At 47.6% G+C, this 14,520-nt stretch overlaps 7 protein-coding genes and 1 non-coding gene across 8 annotated transcripts; 6 read left to right on the forward strand and 2 right to left on the reverse strand.

Annotated features, from left to right (window-relative positions):
* Window positions 1–1,582: 1,582 nt before the first annotated feature.
* Window positions 1,583–1,674, forward strand: YALI1_C23016r. The gene has a single exon. It is a non-coding gene; the product is annotated as a tRNA-Asn (tRNA).
* Window positions 1,675–2,039: 365 nt separating this feature from the next.
* On the forward strand, window positions 2,040–2,582 carry YALI1_C23021g (uncharacterized protein; the record flags this gene model as incomplete). The annotated part of the gene is made up of 1 exon (XM_068282430.1): window positions 2,040–2,582. One exon carries the CDS (start codon window positions 2,040–2,042, stop codon window positions 2,580–2,582), a length of 543 nt encoding a protein of 180 aa, XP_068138531.1.
* Window positions 2,583–2,798: 216 nt separating this feature from the next.
* On the forward strand, window positions 2,799–3,208 carry YALI1_C23028g (uncharacterized protein; the record flags this gene model as incomplete). Its single annotated transcript, XM_068282431.1, has 2 exons — window positions 2,799–2,995; window positions 3,040–3,208. The coding sequence occupies 2 exons, from the start codon at window positions 2,799–2,801 to the stop codon at window positions 3,206–3,208; spliced, it is 366 nt and encodes a 121-aa protein (XP_068138532.1).
* A 150-nt stretch (window positions 3,209–3,358) lies between these two features.
* Window positions 3,359–3,952, reverse strand: YALI1_C23040g (uncharacterized protein; the record flags this gene model as incomplete). The annotated part of the gene is made up of 1 exon (XM_501888.3): window positions 3,359–3,952. The coding sequence occupies one exon, from the start codon at window positions 3,950–3,952 to the stop codon at window positions 3,359–3,361; it is 594 nt and encodes a 197-aa protein (XP_501888.2).
* A 1,049-nt stretch (window positions 3,953–5,001) lies between these two features.
* On the forward strand, window positions 5,002–5,649 carry YALI1_C23050g (uncharacterized protein; the record flags this gene model as incomplete). The annotated part of the gene is made up of 1 exon (XM_501889.3): window positions 5,002–5,649. The coding sequence occupies one exon, from the start codon at window positions 5,002–5,004 to the stop codon at window positions 5,647–5,649; it is 648 nt and encodes a 215-aa protein (XP_501889.1).
* Window positions 5,650–7,431: 1,782 nt separating this feature from the next.
* On the forward strand, window positions 7,432–8,085 carry YALI1_C23075g (uncharacterized protein; the record flags this gene model as incomplete). The annotated part of the gene is made up of 1 exon (XM_501890.3): window positions 7,432–8,085. The coding sequence occupies one exon, from the start codon at window positions 7,432–7,434 to the stop codon at window positions 8,083–8,085; it is 654 nt and encodes a 217-aa protein (XP_501890.3).
* Window positions 8,086–8,617: 532 nt separating this feature from the next.
* YALI1_C23089g (uncharacterized protein) lies at window positions 8,618–9,567 on the reverse strand (the record flags this gene model as incomplete). Its single annotated transcript, XM_068282432.1, has 3 exons — window positions 8,618–8,867; window positions 9,055–9,200; window positions 9,313–9,567. 3 exons carry the CDS (start codon window positions 9,565–9,567, stop codon window positions 8,618–8,620), a joined length of 651 nt encoding a protein of 216 aa, XP_068138533.1.
* Window positions 9,568–11,938: 2,371 nt separating this feature from the next.
* On the forward strand, window positions 11,939–12,172 carry YALI1_C23120g (uncharacterized protein; the record flags this gene model as incomplete). The annotated part of the gene is made up of 1 exon (XM_068282433.1): window positions 11,939–12,172. One exon carries the CDS (start codon window positions 11,939–11,941, stop codon window positions 12,170–12,172), a length of 234 nt encoding a protein of 77 aa, XP_068138534.1.
* Between the last annotated feature and the right edge of the window lie 2,348 nt (window positions 12,173–14,520).

Here is a 14,520-nt window from a genome sequence, read left to right on the forward strand (position 1 = left end):
CTGGCCGTGGGAAACAGGTTGCGGCATCGTCTTGTCGGCCTCGCTGGCTCCATCGTTGTGTATTTTTTGGCCCCATCGCGCGGCTGAGGCCCGAAATAAATAGTGCCCCGCTACTAGTAGCACCGCCCCAAGAGACCCGCCAAGTGCAAGGTGCGTCTGCGGGGAAGGCGATGTGAAATTTTGAGAGGGCCATAATCGGGGGTTTGGGCGAGGTTTTCGAGCGGAAAATTCAATTGTCGGGGTATTTCCGTCAGTAGAGTTGATCTGACGTCTTTCCGGCGTCGAGTTCCGCCTATTACACCGCCGTTAGGCCCCCCTCACACACCCACCCGATTACTATTGTGGGTTTAGCGAGTAACAAGCTAACGGAACTTAGGCTTTTGGCACTCCAAGTAGCTCTGGAAATTGAATGTACTGGTGCAAACGGCATTTTCTGGATCAGGAAGAGAACAAATGACACTAACATTGGGGCCGGAAAGTCCAGGAGCAGTACCTGGTTCCTGAGGGGCTCAAGGGGCATGTCTGCAACCTCTGGATCTTGTTTGGGAGGGGGGTGGGGAGTGGGCTTACTCGGGGTGTAAAAAATAGAATTGGAAAGTTCACCAGACAAAAAAAGAAAGAAAAAAACGAAGCGACATTGGATTGGTAGATTGGTACTGGCAAACATAAACTCCATTGAATTGGTTTCTTTTCGCTTTTGTGTTTTTGCCAAACACTCCAGAAAAACTAGAGTCCACCTCGCTTTTTCCTCCGCACAGGTGAAACAGGAAATACGGAGGTTGTGACCCACACCGTGCCCGACCCCTGCAACTACGGGCTGTATACATCGTCAGAGTGCGTACGAGTACAAGAGGACTGCGTACAAGTGTCTTACGGTACATTCTTGGTGGGGTGGCATACACAACCACAACGGGACAGGCCTGTTGGCAATGCTGGCACCGCTGGAGTAAGTGTGGTCTTGTAGCAACCATTGTACAGCTGGTACCTACTTGTACCAGCACCTACTACAGTGTACCGCTTGGGTGGAGCAATTGAGGGACTCTGAGAGCAATAGATCCGAGTTTACTTGGGTCGGAAAGTGTTCATCGGATCGATTTTTGGGCACGGCAACTGCCTCCGTCGTATATTTTCCACGGTCGGTCGGTGGATTAGGCACATTGTCGTCCGTTCTGGTCATGTTTATACCACATGTGTCTCACACTTGTTCTCAAAGTAGACCTTTTTGACCGTCTCTGGCTTGCACCGGGAAGCAAGAGCCACTGAGCAGCGGCAATTACCACTCGACACAAGTCTCCGCCGGTGGTCAAACGTGCTCCTATTGCCTTTATTGCCTTTATTGCTCATTGTTGTTCCTCCTAAGACACAGTTAAAATTTCTGCACCGGGAAAATGTCGTAGCCACGCGTCGTCGTGTTGCGGGGAAATGACCATAGTGGGGGTTTGGGGGCTCGAACGGGTTGGAAATGACGGGAGTCGAAACCTGGGCCGTCGAGAACCCCAGTTTGCCCATTTTTAACGCTCGCCGGAATTTTTCCACAACTTTCAGAACCCCACAAACAGGCGTCTTTTTTGGGCAAAAACCGGACTTCGTGGCCAAGTTGGTTAAGGCGTACGACTGTTAGTCACCTAAATGGCCGCCATCGTAAGATCGAGAGTTCGACCCTCTCCGAGGTCGTCCGAGGTTTGCACGCAAGTGTAAATTTTTTTGGGCCAAATTACACCCTCGAGAAAACTCCATCCCAAATCCACCTATGTTGGATATCTCGGTGTCGTTTTTTAGTCCATTTTCCTGGTTTAGTCCATTATCGCATCTTTCACTTCTAGTTACCCTGTCGTCCTGCAATATGCCAATACCAATATCCAGCCATGTCTCACCCTGTTTGGCCATCGTATAGTGACACTTATACATGGTAAATTGAAAGTGTATAGCCGCTCCGCCAACGACCAGCCCTAACCCGCCGCCTGCATGGCCAATTCCCACGGACATGTGCAAATGACGCAAAAAAATATGGCGCCGATCTGCCAATCCCAAGCGGGGTTATGTCTTATACGACAACCGACTCTGCACGTCCCATGTGGATCCAGACTCTAATGCGACAGTGGGACAGTGGGACGGTGGGACGATGGGACGATGGCACAATGGGACAGTGGGACGGAGCTGACGTTCCATGGAGTATGCGCAAGATGGACGGTGGTCCGCCATCAGGGGTTGAGTGGTGCGGAGTCCGTCATTCGCACCATTCCACTTCCACTGCACATGTCCAATGCGACGTTGCAACCGCCTGGCTCCGCAACAACACGTGCAACGCAGGAGAGTGCACTTCTGACGGGCCTTTCAGCATATTGGCAAGGGTGGCTGGTCTTCCCCACCGATCATCCCTAAACCGACTGGGGGTTGGGTGTAGAAACGTGGAGCAACGGGCAGTGTTGCGGCACGAGCGAGCGCCCGACGAACGGACCGGCGCGGAGCCAACCACGGCCACGGCAACCGACGTAGTCCACCCACGTGACCCCAAGGCGTATAGCGACGGCTCCACAATCTCCGGCTCCACTATCTCCGGCTCCACAATCTCCCGATACTAAACCTTAACAAAGTTGGAACTAAATCGTGCTGAAATTGTTAAGGTTGTGGGGAGAGCGAATGGGAGATAAAAAGACGGACATTTGGTGACGTTTGGCAGGCGGGGTTGAGAAAGGCGGGTTCCGGGGCCATTGGCGACGGCGATAAGTTAGCAGTGGAGCAGCAAACGTCTTTCCCAAACCCCTCGTTGGCCACAGTTAGCGTATGTATGGTGAGACATGCCCAGGGCTACACGAAGCTTGAGAGATGACTTGAGGCCGGAGGAGCACTGCCAGGGCCCGGGAGTTTGTTTGCAAGGTGACTCGGCGGAGTCACCGATCACTTTTTGGCGACTGTTGATGCATGGTGGACTCCCATATAGTGTTCACTTTGGTCATGCCAGGTACAGGCACAACGTACAAAAGAGGCTCTCAGGGTTGACAGCCAATTTAAATGCATGATCCACGTTGGGTTCTCGAGTGTCACGACTCCAGGGCTCGTTTCAACCGTCATTAGTGCACTTGTGCAGTACTGTACAGTGCGTAGTCAGACTGTATCTCTACTGTGGAGCCAGACCTACGAGTGTGTTGTATTAGGTAAGGGTGGCATCGGAGTCAAGAGCAGAAAGACGAATACAGCGTTAGTTTAGATGGTCGATTCAAGTAGCTAGTGGTGAACTGCCGATTCGAAGTACAGTACTCGAAGTATCTTCACAATCTTCTTCTGGTGTCACGTAGCTCACTTGAACTTGTACATAGTTGTACAATAAATAAATTTCTAAATACCTTGGACCCAGCAATCATTCGTTATCACCCTCCTCCTCCTCCTCCTCCTCCCCTTCTTCATCGCTCTCAAGTTGAGCTTCCAAAAGAGCATTCTTGACGCCAACATCCACCAGATCACCCAACAGACCCTTCCATCGCTTCTCCAGGTACTGCAGGGTATCTGCCACGTCATTTTGTCTGCGTTTCCGACTGACGTTGACCGTCTCCAATGTCCTTTTTGCCGTCAAAAGCCGCTGGTCCACAATCTTGAGCTCTCGATCAAGCTCATCATTGCCCACCAGCCACTGCACTCGTCCGTAATCCGACAGCGCTGCCACCGCGTCCCGGCGTCCTAGTGTGTATTCCAAAGCCGTGTATGCAGTTTTCAGGTCAATGTTGCCTTCCGTATCCTCCAGATTCGAATATCGCGAAATGTCAATTCCCTTGGGCCGTTTTCGGTCACTGACGTACTCTTCCATGGCCGCTGAAAGTAGCGACTTTTTCGACTCTGGAATGGATGTGTTCAATGGGCCCGTTTCCGCTGCAATCAAGGTCTCAGCAGCCTTAACCTGTTCATGGGAAGGCGTTTCGTCAATGTATGGCAGCGACGGGATCGTTATCGTCGCCATTTTTGCCGGTGAAAAGTCTCGTTTTCAGCCGTTTTTGTGGCGGTAATCAAGTTATGAGATGGTCCGAAAGCAACCGAAGAAAGAACCACGCCGAACGAAACCCTGATGTGCCGAATATCAGATGTTGTATAACACGAAAAGTGGTGATGCAAAACAGTTTGGTGTTTTTTTGAGCATGCACGCAGGGAAATTATTAGGGTTTTGATGGTGGAAAATGGAGGTTTATTTCAGATATTTATTCCATGACGATGGAGAATCAGAGAGTGTTCTTTCTGTTGATAATGAGCTTCTAAAGAGTGGTTAATCAGGGCCATTCGGTGTTAGTCAGAAGATATAACATGTTTGTCATGCAAAAAGTTGGTTGAACAGTTTTTTTTTTTTTTTTTTTTTTTTTTTTTTTTTTTTCCCTTGATTTTTTTTTTGACTGAAATTAAAAACCTTCAAGGAGGCACGTTGTTGGCCACTAAAGACACGATGGATATCTAAAATCGGGATAAAAGTAATATAGAGAAAATTACCTACAGAATGATACCAAAATTGCCAAAATTGCCACAATTGCTGCTTTCTACCACGCCTTTGTGTGTCGTTACAATGACGTCATGTTCTCAACATGATGAGAGAGGTGATTTCAATAGAGAAGGGCATAGAACGATCAATACTGCAGCTGTAGGAGATAAAAAAGTACGACCATTTAGCTGCAATCACGAGAAGTTCAGAAATACGCTTTATTTCCGTCCAAGTCGAATCCCGACAGAGTTACCCCGACTCCTCCTCAAACAGCAAGATCGTTATCTAAAGTTATGGTGGCGACATTGGCAGCATTTGGGGAGGGCATATATTGGGATGTTAGAGGGGTATAAATGAGGTGGAATTTCTAATAGCTTTATGCTGAGGGGACCAACACAGACAAGGTAAATTTTCAGCTTGATCCAACAAGTATTTATATTTCCAATTAACTCTACCCAACCGGGAATCGAACCCGGACACACACATATCGCCACATTTGTGACCCTCAACATCACCACAAACATCACCATAATCATACAACAATGTGGGGATTCTTTGGAGGCGCGAAGAAACAGGATCCCAAGGACACCATCATCTCCTTGCGGCAGCAGATCATTGTGTTGAACAAGAAAAACGACAACCTCATTGTGCAGATCCAGGAGCAGGAGAACTTGGCCCGCAAACATGTCACCACCAACAAGCTGATGGCCAAAAATGCGCTCAAGAAGAAGAAGAACCTGGAGAAGCAGCAGGAGACGGTGCAGGGCTCCATAGACTCGCTGCAGACGTCTATCAACACTCTGGAGACCGCCAACCTCAACTTGGAGACTATGAAGGCCATGCAGGAGGGAGCCAAGGCCATGAAGCAGATTCACGGCAACATGAACATTGACAAGGTGGACAAGATCATGGACGAGACTCGTGACCAGGTGGCGTTGTCCGAGGAGGTTTCCGAAGCCATTTCCAGACCTTATGCCAATGCCTACGACGACGAGGAGCTGGAGGACGAGCTGGAGGCCCTGGAACAGGAGACTTTGGAGGGCGAGCTTACTAACGCTGGTCATGTTAAGCAGGATGGCGTCCAGGTGACCCCTCATGACCTGCCTGCGGCTCCTAACCAGGTGCCTGCTGAGGAGGAGGATGATGAGGAGGAGGAGCTGAGACGGTTGCAGAGAGAGATGGCTTTGTAAGGGAACTGGAACCAAGGATACCGAGCGTAGCGAGGTTTCGGGGTTATGAGCAGAGCACTGCAATCAAAGCGAGACTGTGAGGCTACACGAACCAGGACGTGGCTGGACACCACTACAATGCTCTGGCTAGGACTACAGGTGCTTCTGCTCTCATCGGTTAGAGTATACGATACGTACGTAGCATAATGAGTTTTTATTGACCTTTTGAAGTAGTAGATTGATATGCAAGTCATGTACAGCAGCCTACAGTACAGTACGTCTATACACCTGGAGGACGGCTGGAGAAACTGCGTCGGGACAGATTCTTGTAACATACACCTAGTCTGTGAGCTGTGGAATATCTGCAGGATGAGAAAAAGGCATTCATTCAGCTCAGTTGGTAGTTGAGTAGTTATTGTGACTGTCAAATGTGAGGTCGTTTATGTGACCATCTCGGTACAAGTACATCTTCTTGTACTCTCGCGGTTGTGTGTCAAAAGGGGTCTGTATCAGCTCAACAACACAATATCAAGTGTTTTGAATTACTGAAATGGGCGAATATCCTGAATTTGTCGTATATATTCAACTCATGGTGATGTAGAACAGACGGTAGGGAGCCCGACTAACCTCCTGATCAGAAAAAAACATGCACTTTGGCCCCCTTTCAAACACCCATTTCTCCAGATCAGAGATATACCAGTGAGTTTCCCGTGTCTCAAGAAGTCGATTGAATGTTTGTATCCTTTCTGGTGGTTACGATCCATGATCCTAAGACTAGAACCTGTGGAAACTGACCAGCTTCATGGAACAAAGCACTGTACAGTAAGTACCTACTGCTTCTGTATGGTGAGCACGTTGGTATGGCGTTTTTATCCCTGTTCCAAAGCGACGAGCTTTCGATGCGAGTCAGATAATCGAGAGAGATGGACAAGGTCTCACTCGTATCCGATCCATATTCCAGACCTTCAAACGTCGCCGCCGACTACCATTTCAAACTAGACCAAGACACCTAAATGGTATCTAAATGAATGAAACCAGTAGCTCAATCAGAGGGAGAAATTTGTCGAGCTGGAAAATTAATTGGTGAGCTTCCTTTGACTTCTTGGGGCACATTCCCAGACAACTGGCAGGCGAAGCAGTGTGGAGTGCAGGGAGTACTAGCCATGTAAGGATCCATCATCAGGTCCCTGTTAGACTTGGTAGGCTGGAGCTCTGGATAGCGTCCGTTTGAGGAGAGAGTTCCCCCCTGATCCTCCGGTTTCACGACCACAGCACCAACCTGAGCACTTGTACTTCACCAACTGACGTCGCATGTTAGACGCTGAAAAAAAAAAACAAAAAAAAAACAAAGAAAAAAAAGGGGGACTTGTTTTCATCAATGACCGTTAACAAAAACGGCCCAGAGACAACCGAGTATCCCCAAAGTCGTTTCTTGAGCTTCACTCCCCGCCAAAAACACCAATTAAACCTCCCATTAAACCCCACTAGCGCCGTCCGATATGTCTCTCCCCACAGCGGCTATTGGCCAAGGTTCGTTCATGTGGGGTTCCGGGGAGAATATGCATGGGCTGCACGGGCTGCACATGTTGGGTATTTAAGAGGTGTGTGTTTTTCGTCCTCACTGTTCCGACTCGCACACCCGCACAAGTGGACAACAGAAACAGAACCAGCATCTGTACTCATATATTGTGGATATTCCTCAGAATATATAGTTGGCGACTCCCACCCACGACACACAAGACGACACACGACTAACTTTGCGACCCCCACACCCCCCACGCAACTCTGCTTACCAAGACCAAGATGACAATGGAACTCTACAGCTACGTTGGAAACTCGCGTTCTTACGCCATCTTCTACATTCTCGACAAGGCCGGCGTGAAGTTCACTCTTAAGGAGTCTCTCAAGGGAGGCGTGTTCCCTGAAGACATGGACGCGCGATTCCCTCTCAGAAAGATCCCCGATCTCGTGGACGGAGATTTCCACCTCAGAGAGACCATGGCCGTCACCACCTATCTGGGCGAGAAGTACGCCGACAAACTGGGCAACTTTGTGCCTCTGACTACCCTGGAGCACACCAAGGCCCTTGAATGGATGTCGTTTGCCAACACTGAACACATCCCCACCTGCTCCCTGGCCGGTCTCATGATAATGGGCCAGCGAGAGTACGTGCAGAAGGACTTTGCCCGGCTCGTGGGAATTGCCAACCGAAACGTCGACGTGGTGTTGGAGCCCTTTCTCAAGAACAACACCTTCCTGATTGGCGAGCGTCTCACCTACGTGGACGTGTTCGTGGCTGGCGCCACCCTGCGCGGCTTCACTCAGCTGTGGGACAAGAAGTGGCAGGCCGCCCACCCTCACTTTACCCGGTGGTTCAAGACCGTGGTCAACCAGCCCGAGTTTGTCAAGCTCTTCGGTGAGACCGAGCTTTGCCAAGTCTTCAAGGCCCCCAAGTAGGTATTGACCAGTGTATTTGATGACATGATGGATAATCTCAAGTGAGAAGTTCTACAAGACCAACACACAGCATCTCTTGTATTACTTGTATTATATATACAGTACATACAGCACTTGCATAGAGCTGTCGATATATATCTCATTTCAATTTTGGGGGTCTTCTACTGGGACTTGTTAAGTAAAGCACGAGCTTAATACAACACCCAAGTAAAGTCCGAGTAAAGTCCAAGTAAAGTCCAACAAATTCACACCTTTTACTTGATTTGTTTCACGCATTAATCTGCACTGAAAACAAAACCTCCAACACCCTCCACCACATAGATCACCCTCTCCTCAACAGCATCTCATGTCTCAAGATTGATTTCACAAGTCTCGGAGATGTGTATTGGTGTGAAGAACCCATCTGTGAACTAATCTGTCCTGGACTATATCTACTTCTCCAAAAGGACGCTCTACTGTGTACATACTGTACTTTAGAACACCTAGACCTCTACAAGATACCTTTTTTACGTCAAAAAACAAGCCAAGACATTTACAAACATGAATATTTTGATATCGCTATTATATAAACAACTACCAGTATTACCAGCTCCAATCGTAGCCCTAAAGAGGACGACCCCGTCGCTTGTCGCTTGAGAGCGTAGACAACATCCAGGGGAGTGACAGTCTTTCGCTTGGCCTGCTCGGCGTAGGTGACAGTATCTTCAACGAGGTTTTCAAGAAACATTTTCAGCATGGTTCGGCCTTCCTCGTAGATCTGGGTGAAGATTCGCTCCACACCGCTATGGCGCGCAGGAGTCGGAGAGCAGACTTGGTACCACCCTGGGTGTTCTCTTTAAGAACGTTTCGGCGTCTCTTTGAGCCTCCTTTCCAAAGTCCGCTATCCCTTGAGTCGCTGGGGTTGTTACTGGGAAAATTGTCGTTGGGCTCCGTGGTTTTTGATGGGTTGAGCACTTGGGGTTCGCTCACAGTGTCAGTGCGATCTCCGGAGCCGCGAGGTCTTCGACAACGAGAGAACAGGTATGGTGGTCCTCCAAGATGTCAGAGCCCAATCCAGATCCAGTATGGGGTCCCTCATCGCTGTCTTGGTCGTCGAGCTCAATTCTTCGATGTTTCTGGGGTCTTCAGGATGACCCAGGTCGTTCTTCAGCAGCTGAAGAGCCAGCCGCAACCTTGGACGAGCATCCAAAGCACCCTGATTGAAGTACGCTGCGTCTCCAAGAAGACTGGTGTTGGGCTTTCTGTCGAGCGCATCAATTTGGCTCCAACCACAGCTTCTCCTTGAGCTTCGACGTCGGCTACAAGATCGGCATCGAATTCGGGATCGAACACGGCACTACGGTCTTCCAGTTGTCGAAACGCCTCATGTAGCACCGCAAGTCGTTCTTGGGAGTGCGATACTGTAGAGATCTCCTCGGGCCTGCGACACGCTGAATCGAGCCAAGTTTCAAAGTATTTCCAGCAAGACTTCCACCCACTCATGTGCAGATTCGATAGAAGAACGATGCAGCATGAAGTGCGGTCTTAGTGCATAGGTATCATACTAGGTCCAAAGAAATGACAAGAGCGAGAAAGATAGAAAATCCAAGCCTCAACACATACAAATGAATTTATTCGGTATTTTTAAGCAACCCCCAAAACAAAGAGATTTCCGGCCGATTGGAAAAAATGCCTTTTAAATACCTTTGATGCGATTCGAACCCCGCGCGCGCTTTTGTCCTATGCAGTATCGTACGGTATCGTACAGTATCTACAGATCAAGGTTCGTTATCAGAGACACTGAGCGAGTCTAACGAAAAACGGCCGCCGTCGAAAATTATCTGATATGTCCCTAAAGAGTCTGAACGCTTCCCACGATTACGAAACTTCTCACACGATTATGAAACACCCCACATAATTCTGAAACAATTCTCATCCCGAGCCCTGCACCCTTTCCGCCCGTTTTCGCCCCTTTCCGCCCGTTTTCGCCTTGCATATCAACCGCCGCATTTTCAATCAGCTCACCGTTTCATCATGGTCAAGTTGTGGCAACAGAACCCTACAAACACGTTCTTCAGAGTCAGTCTGAGTCTTAGATAGCTAGGGGAACATTTTGATACCAAAAACACGTATTGTTGCAACACGTATAACACTCCCACAGTTCAACGTTAGTTTGTCTGCGTCTAGTTAGGCTGTGTGAAAAATATATTTTTATTATACCAAATACATAACTATTATTATATATTAACGGACATATATCACCAACGACTTGTATTATCCACAACGACTTATATACCATTAACGACTTTATATATCCACAAACGACTTGTATATCACAACGACTTATATACATAACGACTTATATATCAACAACGACTTGTATATCACAACGACTTATATACCACTAACGACTTATATATCACAAACGACTTGTATACCAACTAACGGACTTATATACCACTAAACGGACTATATATACAACAACGACTTGTATATCACAACGACTTATATACCACTAACCGACTTATAACCACTAACGACTTATATACCACTAACGACTTATATATCACACAACGACTTATATACCCACTAACGAACTTATATACCCACAACGACTTATATACACTAACGACTTTAGATACCATTAACGGCCTTATATATCACAACGACTTGTATACCACTAACGACTTATATACCCACTAACGACTTATATATTCACAACGACTTGTATATATCACAACGACTTATATACCACTAAACGACTTATATACCACTAACGACTTATATACCACTAACGACTTATATATCCACAACGACTTTTATAACCACTAACGACTTATATATCCCCAACGACTTATATACACTAACGATTAGATACCCATTAACGGCTTATATATCACAACGACTTGTATAATCACAACGACTTGGTATATCACAACGACTTATATCAGATGTGACTCAGTGACTCAGAAGTGACTCGGACAGACTCAGAAATGCTTTAATTGGTGTATATCGTAATATTTCTCAGAACAATTCTGCCGTTCTGTCGTTTGATTCCTCGGATATTCATCGGGGGAATGTGGTAGGTGATTAGTACATACAGTTGAATACCTGTATCATATATATACTGAAGTCAATGGGAACATATGACTGGGTCAATGTACTGTTGCAGAACACCTTCTCCTCAAACCACTGACCAAGTGAATGGTAGGGCTAACCTGGCTCATCAGATTCACGTCTACAGTTATGGAGGCTGACAAACAACTCTACCTCCTCTCCCCTACACCGCGATGAGCAGAACTCGAACACAGCGCAGAGGCAAGATATCTAAAGACGACTACTCATCTAAACAAGAGAATCAGCCGAGGCTTTGACGAGAATGATTGGTTTTTGTTTACAGGAACGAGCCGGTGAAGATTCCAGGCCAATTCCCGGTATTCCTTTTCGACGAGAAGCAATAGGTGCACTCTAGCCACCAGTCCCGTGTTTGGGCAAGAATGGGTTGGAAGGCCACCATAACCGAAATCAATCCAAGCAACTTTGCCATGCTCACCCAACGCGAATATTGATGCTAAGAGTCTCGCACGCCTTCGAAAAGGACCTGGAGCCGTCACAGCTTTGAAACCAAGGATGGAAACGACGAGGCAATCAAGGTACACAGAGCGTGATAATGGTAAACTGGCCGTTTTTCGAGTCCATGTTGGACTCAAGCTGACTCTACCAATGGCGTGAAGATTTTCGCCTGAAGCACTTGCTGAGTCTCTTGAAGCAAACAGTAACAACAAGATGATAGCTGGTGATGAACTATTGGGTCCGATTGCACTCACAAACAACACAAGCGGGATAAAGAACCTCTTGGAGCGGAAATAATCAAATGTCCCTTGCCGAGTACGAAGCGAACATCAGCGACGGCCAGGAGCTGCAGATACAGCTGTGTATTGACGACGCCGTCGGACTAAGGTCCTTCAGCCCAAATATGCTGCCGGAAATCCATGATATCTGCATCGGTAACATCAAAGCGTGTAGGCTGGACATCCATGGTGCCATATTTCTATGGCAGAGGAGTATGTACTCCAGCCGGCGAAACAGCGACGGTTGTCTACGCTGAAGATATTGTTAAGTTGGTGGCTACCTCAGCTAAATTGTCTAAAAATGAGAAGCTGGTTGTCCAGAAAATCCAAGTACATTGGTTCCCATAATACCACTGGGCTACTGCTTTGAGAACAAGACACTGACCTTCCACGTAGCTAGAACGAGCACTCGTGCCATGGTGGCTGTTCCACATCGGGCTCCAAAAGGCATTTCCCTAGAACAAAAAAACTGCAGTCTTCATTCCGAGGTTCCGTGGAGTGGCTCATACCAGTATAGGTCTCAGCCCTGCTGTTTCCAACTAAATTCTTCGAACATGTGTACGACTATTCACCTTACACACGTCCGATACACTATCATGCTTCTACAGGACTAGGTACACGAACTCTTCCATATGTTACCAACAATCACTGCTCTTTCTGATCCGTTACCAACAGTCACAGTTCTTTCTGGATCCGTTACCAACCAGTCACACTACTAACCAGTATCAACTCATACCGTATGTACCGTGTCACTACAAACAATCCCTTTGTCGTTTAGAGCTCTGCTTTTACGCTCATCAGCCGTACATTCCAAGGTTGCAAGACAATAGCAGCGTGTGAACAACCTTCTGGGGAACCTGAGAATGTACAGACATCAATTGGTTCATTCCTGCCAGGTCTACTGTTGTCCAATACACCTGTACCTGCCATATCTCATTCTACCTTCACCTTTTGTACACCACGAGCCTTCAGTTAGACCTGCCAATACCAGGTACAAGTATCGAATGCGTACGATGTGTGCATTCCACTATCGCCGATCTGTCAATCGCAAATGATTAACGATGCTGTTCTCGACGCGGATTCAGTTATCCGCGGAGGCGAGCCAAGACTCGGACAGGTGTATACGAGCTGTCGAGGAAGCTGTCTCAGTTCTTCTTTGCCTCCCATTCTATTGTCTTTTCACGTCCTTTGATGCCCCGCATCGCGCACCCCACTCTGCACGTCCACGCGACGTTTTCGTCTTGACAAACACTTTTCTGATGTGCGATGATGCACGTTCCTGAGTGAGACAGGTCGGGGGGTTGAAGTGGGGGTTTTTGTTAGGGAAGCATCGATTTTTGTATTTTTCAAAAAAGTGAGTATATTCAATTGTCTTAATGTTTCGAGTTTTTCAAATTTAACGAAAATTTCCAAGTTTTTAAAAATCGTTTCAAAATCAGCCAGATGTGCGGAATGCATATCACCAAGTCCGAGATCTGTTTTGGGAGGAAGCGAGAAATAAGATTTTGGTTGGAATGTAGCGAAAAAAATAGGGGGTTCATAAAAATCGAGATATTGTAGTGCCACGATTCACGTTTAAAACGGAAATCTACACTTGTACGTTTCAGCAATTGATTCCAGGTCTCTCCCGCCCCATATCGCCACTCTAGCTTGCTTTCTACAGCAGTCGAAATTCGCTGTTGTTTTGGCGAGAGCTTAAATTTGAACCTAAAACCCAGATTGGGCCACACCTTAATCTTGTGAGAGGCAAGTGAACGAGACGGTTGTACTTGTAGGGGAGTTGCAAAAAGAGCGGGAAAAACGAGATGTTTGAAGACAAAACTGTTGTACTTGTACAAGTGGAATCTGGCACTTTTTGCGGCGGCGTCAATGTGTCAGTTGATGCTCACAATGGTTAGTTCCTGACAGTTGGAGTTGGCGGCAGTTGGGCGGTCTAACAGCGCCACTACAACAACTTGTAGACCAGTGAAGCTGTGTGGTTGATAGGTAGGTCCGTAGCCGTGCCGTTGTAGTGCGTGCTAGGGGACAAACGCAGTACAACGACTTATACAAGGGCTTGCACAAGTACTCGCACCAGTGCTCGATGTCTTGCTGGTCTCGTATGGTCCCACCAGTTGTACAGGTAAGCCTGCAAGCTGTCTAGGCCTTGCAAATACCGTGAAAAAAATATACACCCGGTCAATAGACACAGACTTAGTCCTTGTTCTGAGGGTCTTATTACGGTAGGTATTGCTGTTACCGTAGCGGGGTAGACACTATGAGTGCATTAAGGTCGGTCTAAGAAGCTCGATTTAGGAGGGGGAAAAGCTGATATTGGTGCTACAAGTCGATGGTCTCAGACACCCGCCATTTTGGGCGTCGATTGGGCGTCGATAGCACCATCGGGCCTTCTACAGCGAGTTTTCGCCTCGATTTCCACCGTCACATTCCTTATTATACCTCCAACTCTATAGGCGAAATGGGTTAGCCTCGGCGCACATACAAAGAAAGTAGACTTTGGATATACATGTCTCAGGCAGACAGTGGCATGGGATGGTGCGGAGACTGAGAGCTTGGTGGGAGCAGAAAAAGGAAAAGCGGTGGCAGAAAAAAGCCGACACTAATA

This window comes from Yarrowia lipolytica, chromosome 1C (genome assembly GCF_001761485.1).
Source record: "Yarrowia lipolytica chromosome 1C, complete sequence".
In the NCBI taxonomy this organism is placed as follows: Eukaryota; Fungi; Ascomycota; class Dipodascomycetes; order Dipodascales; genus Yarrowia; species Yarrowia lipolytica.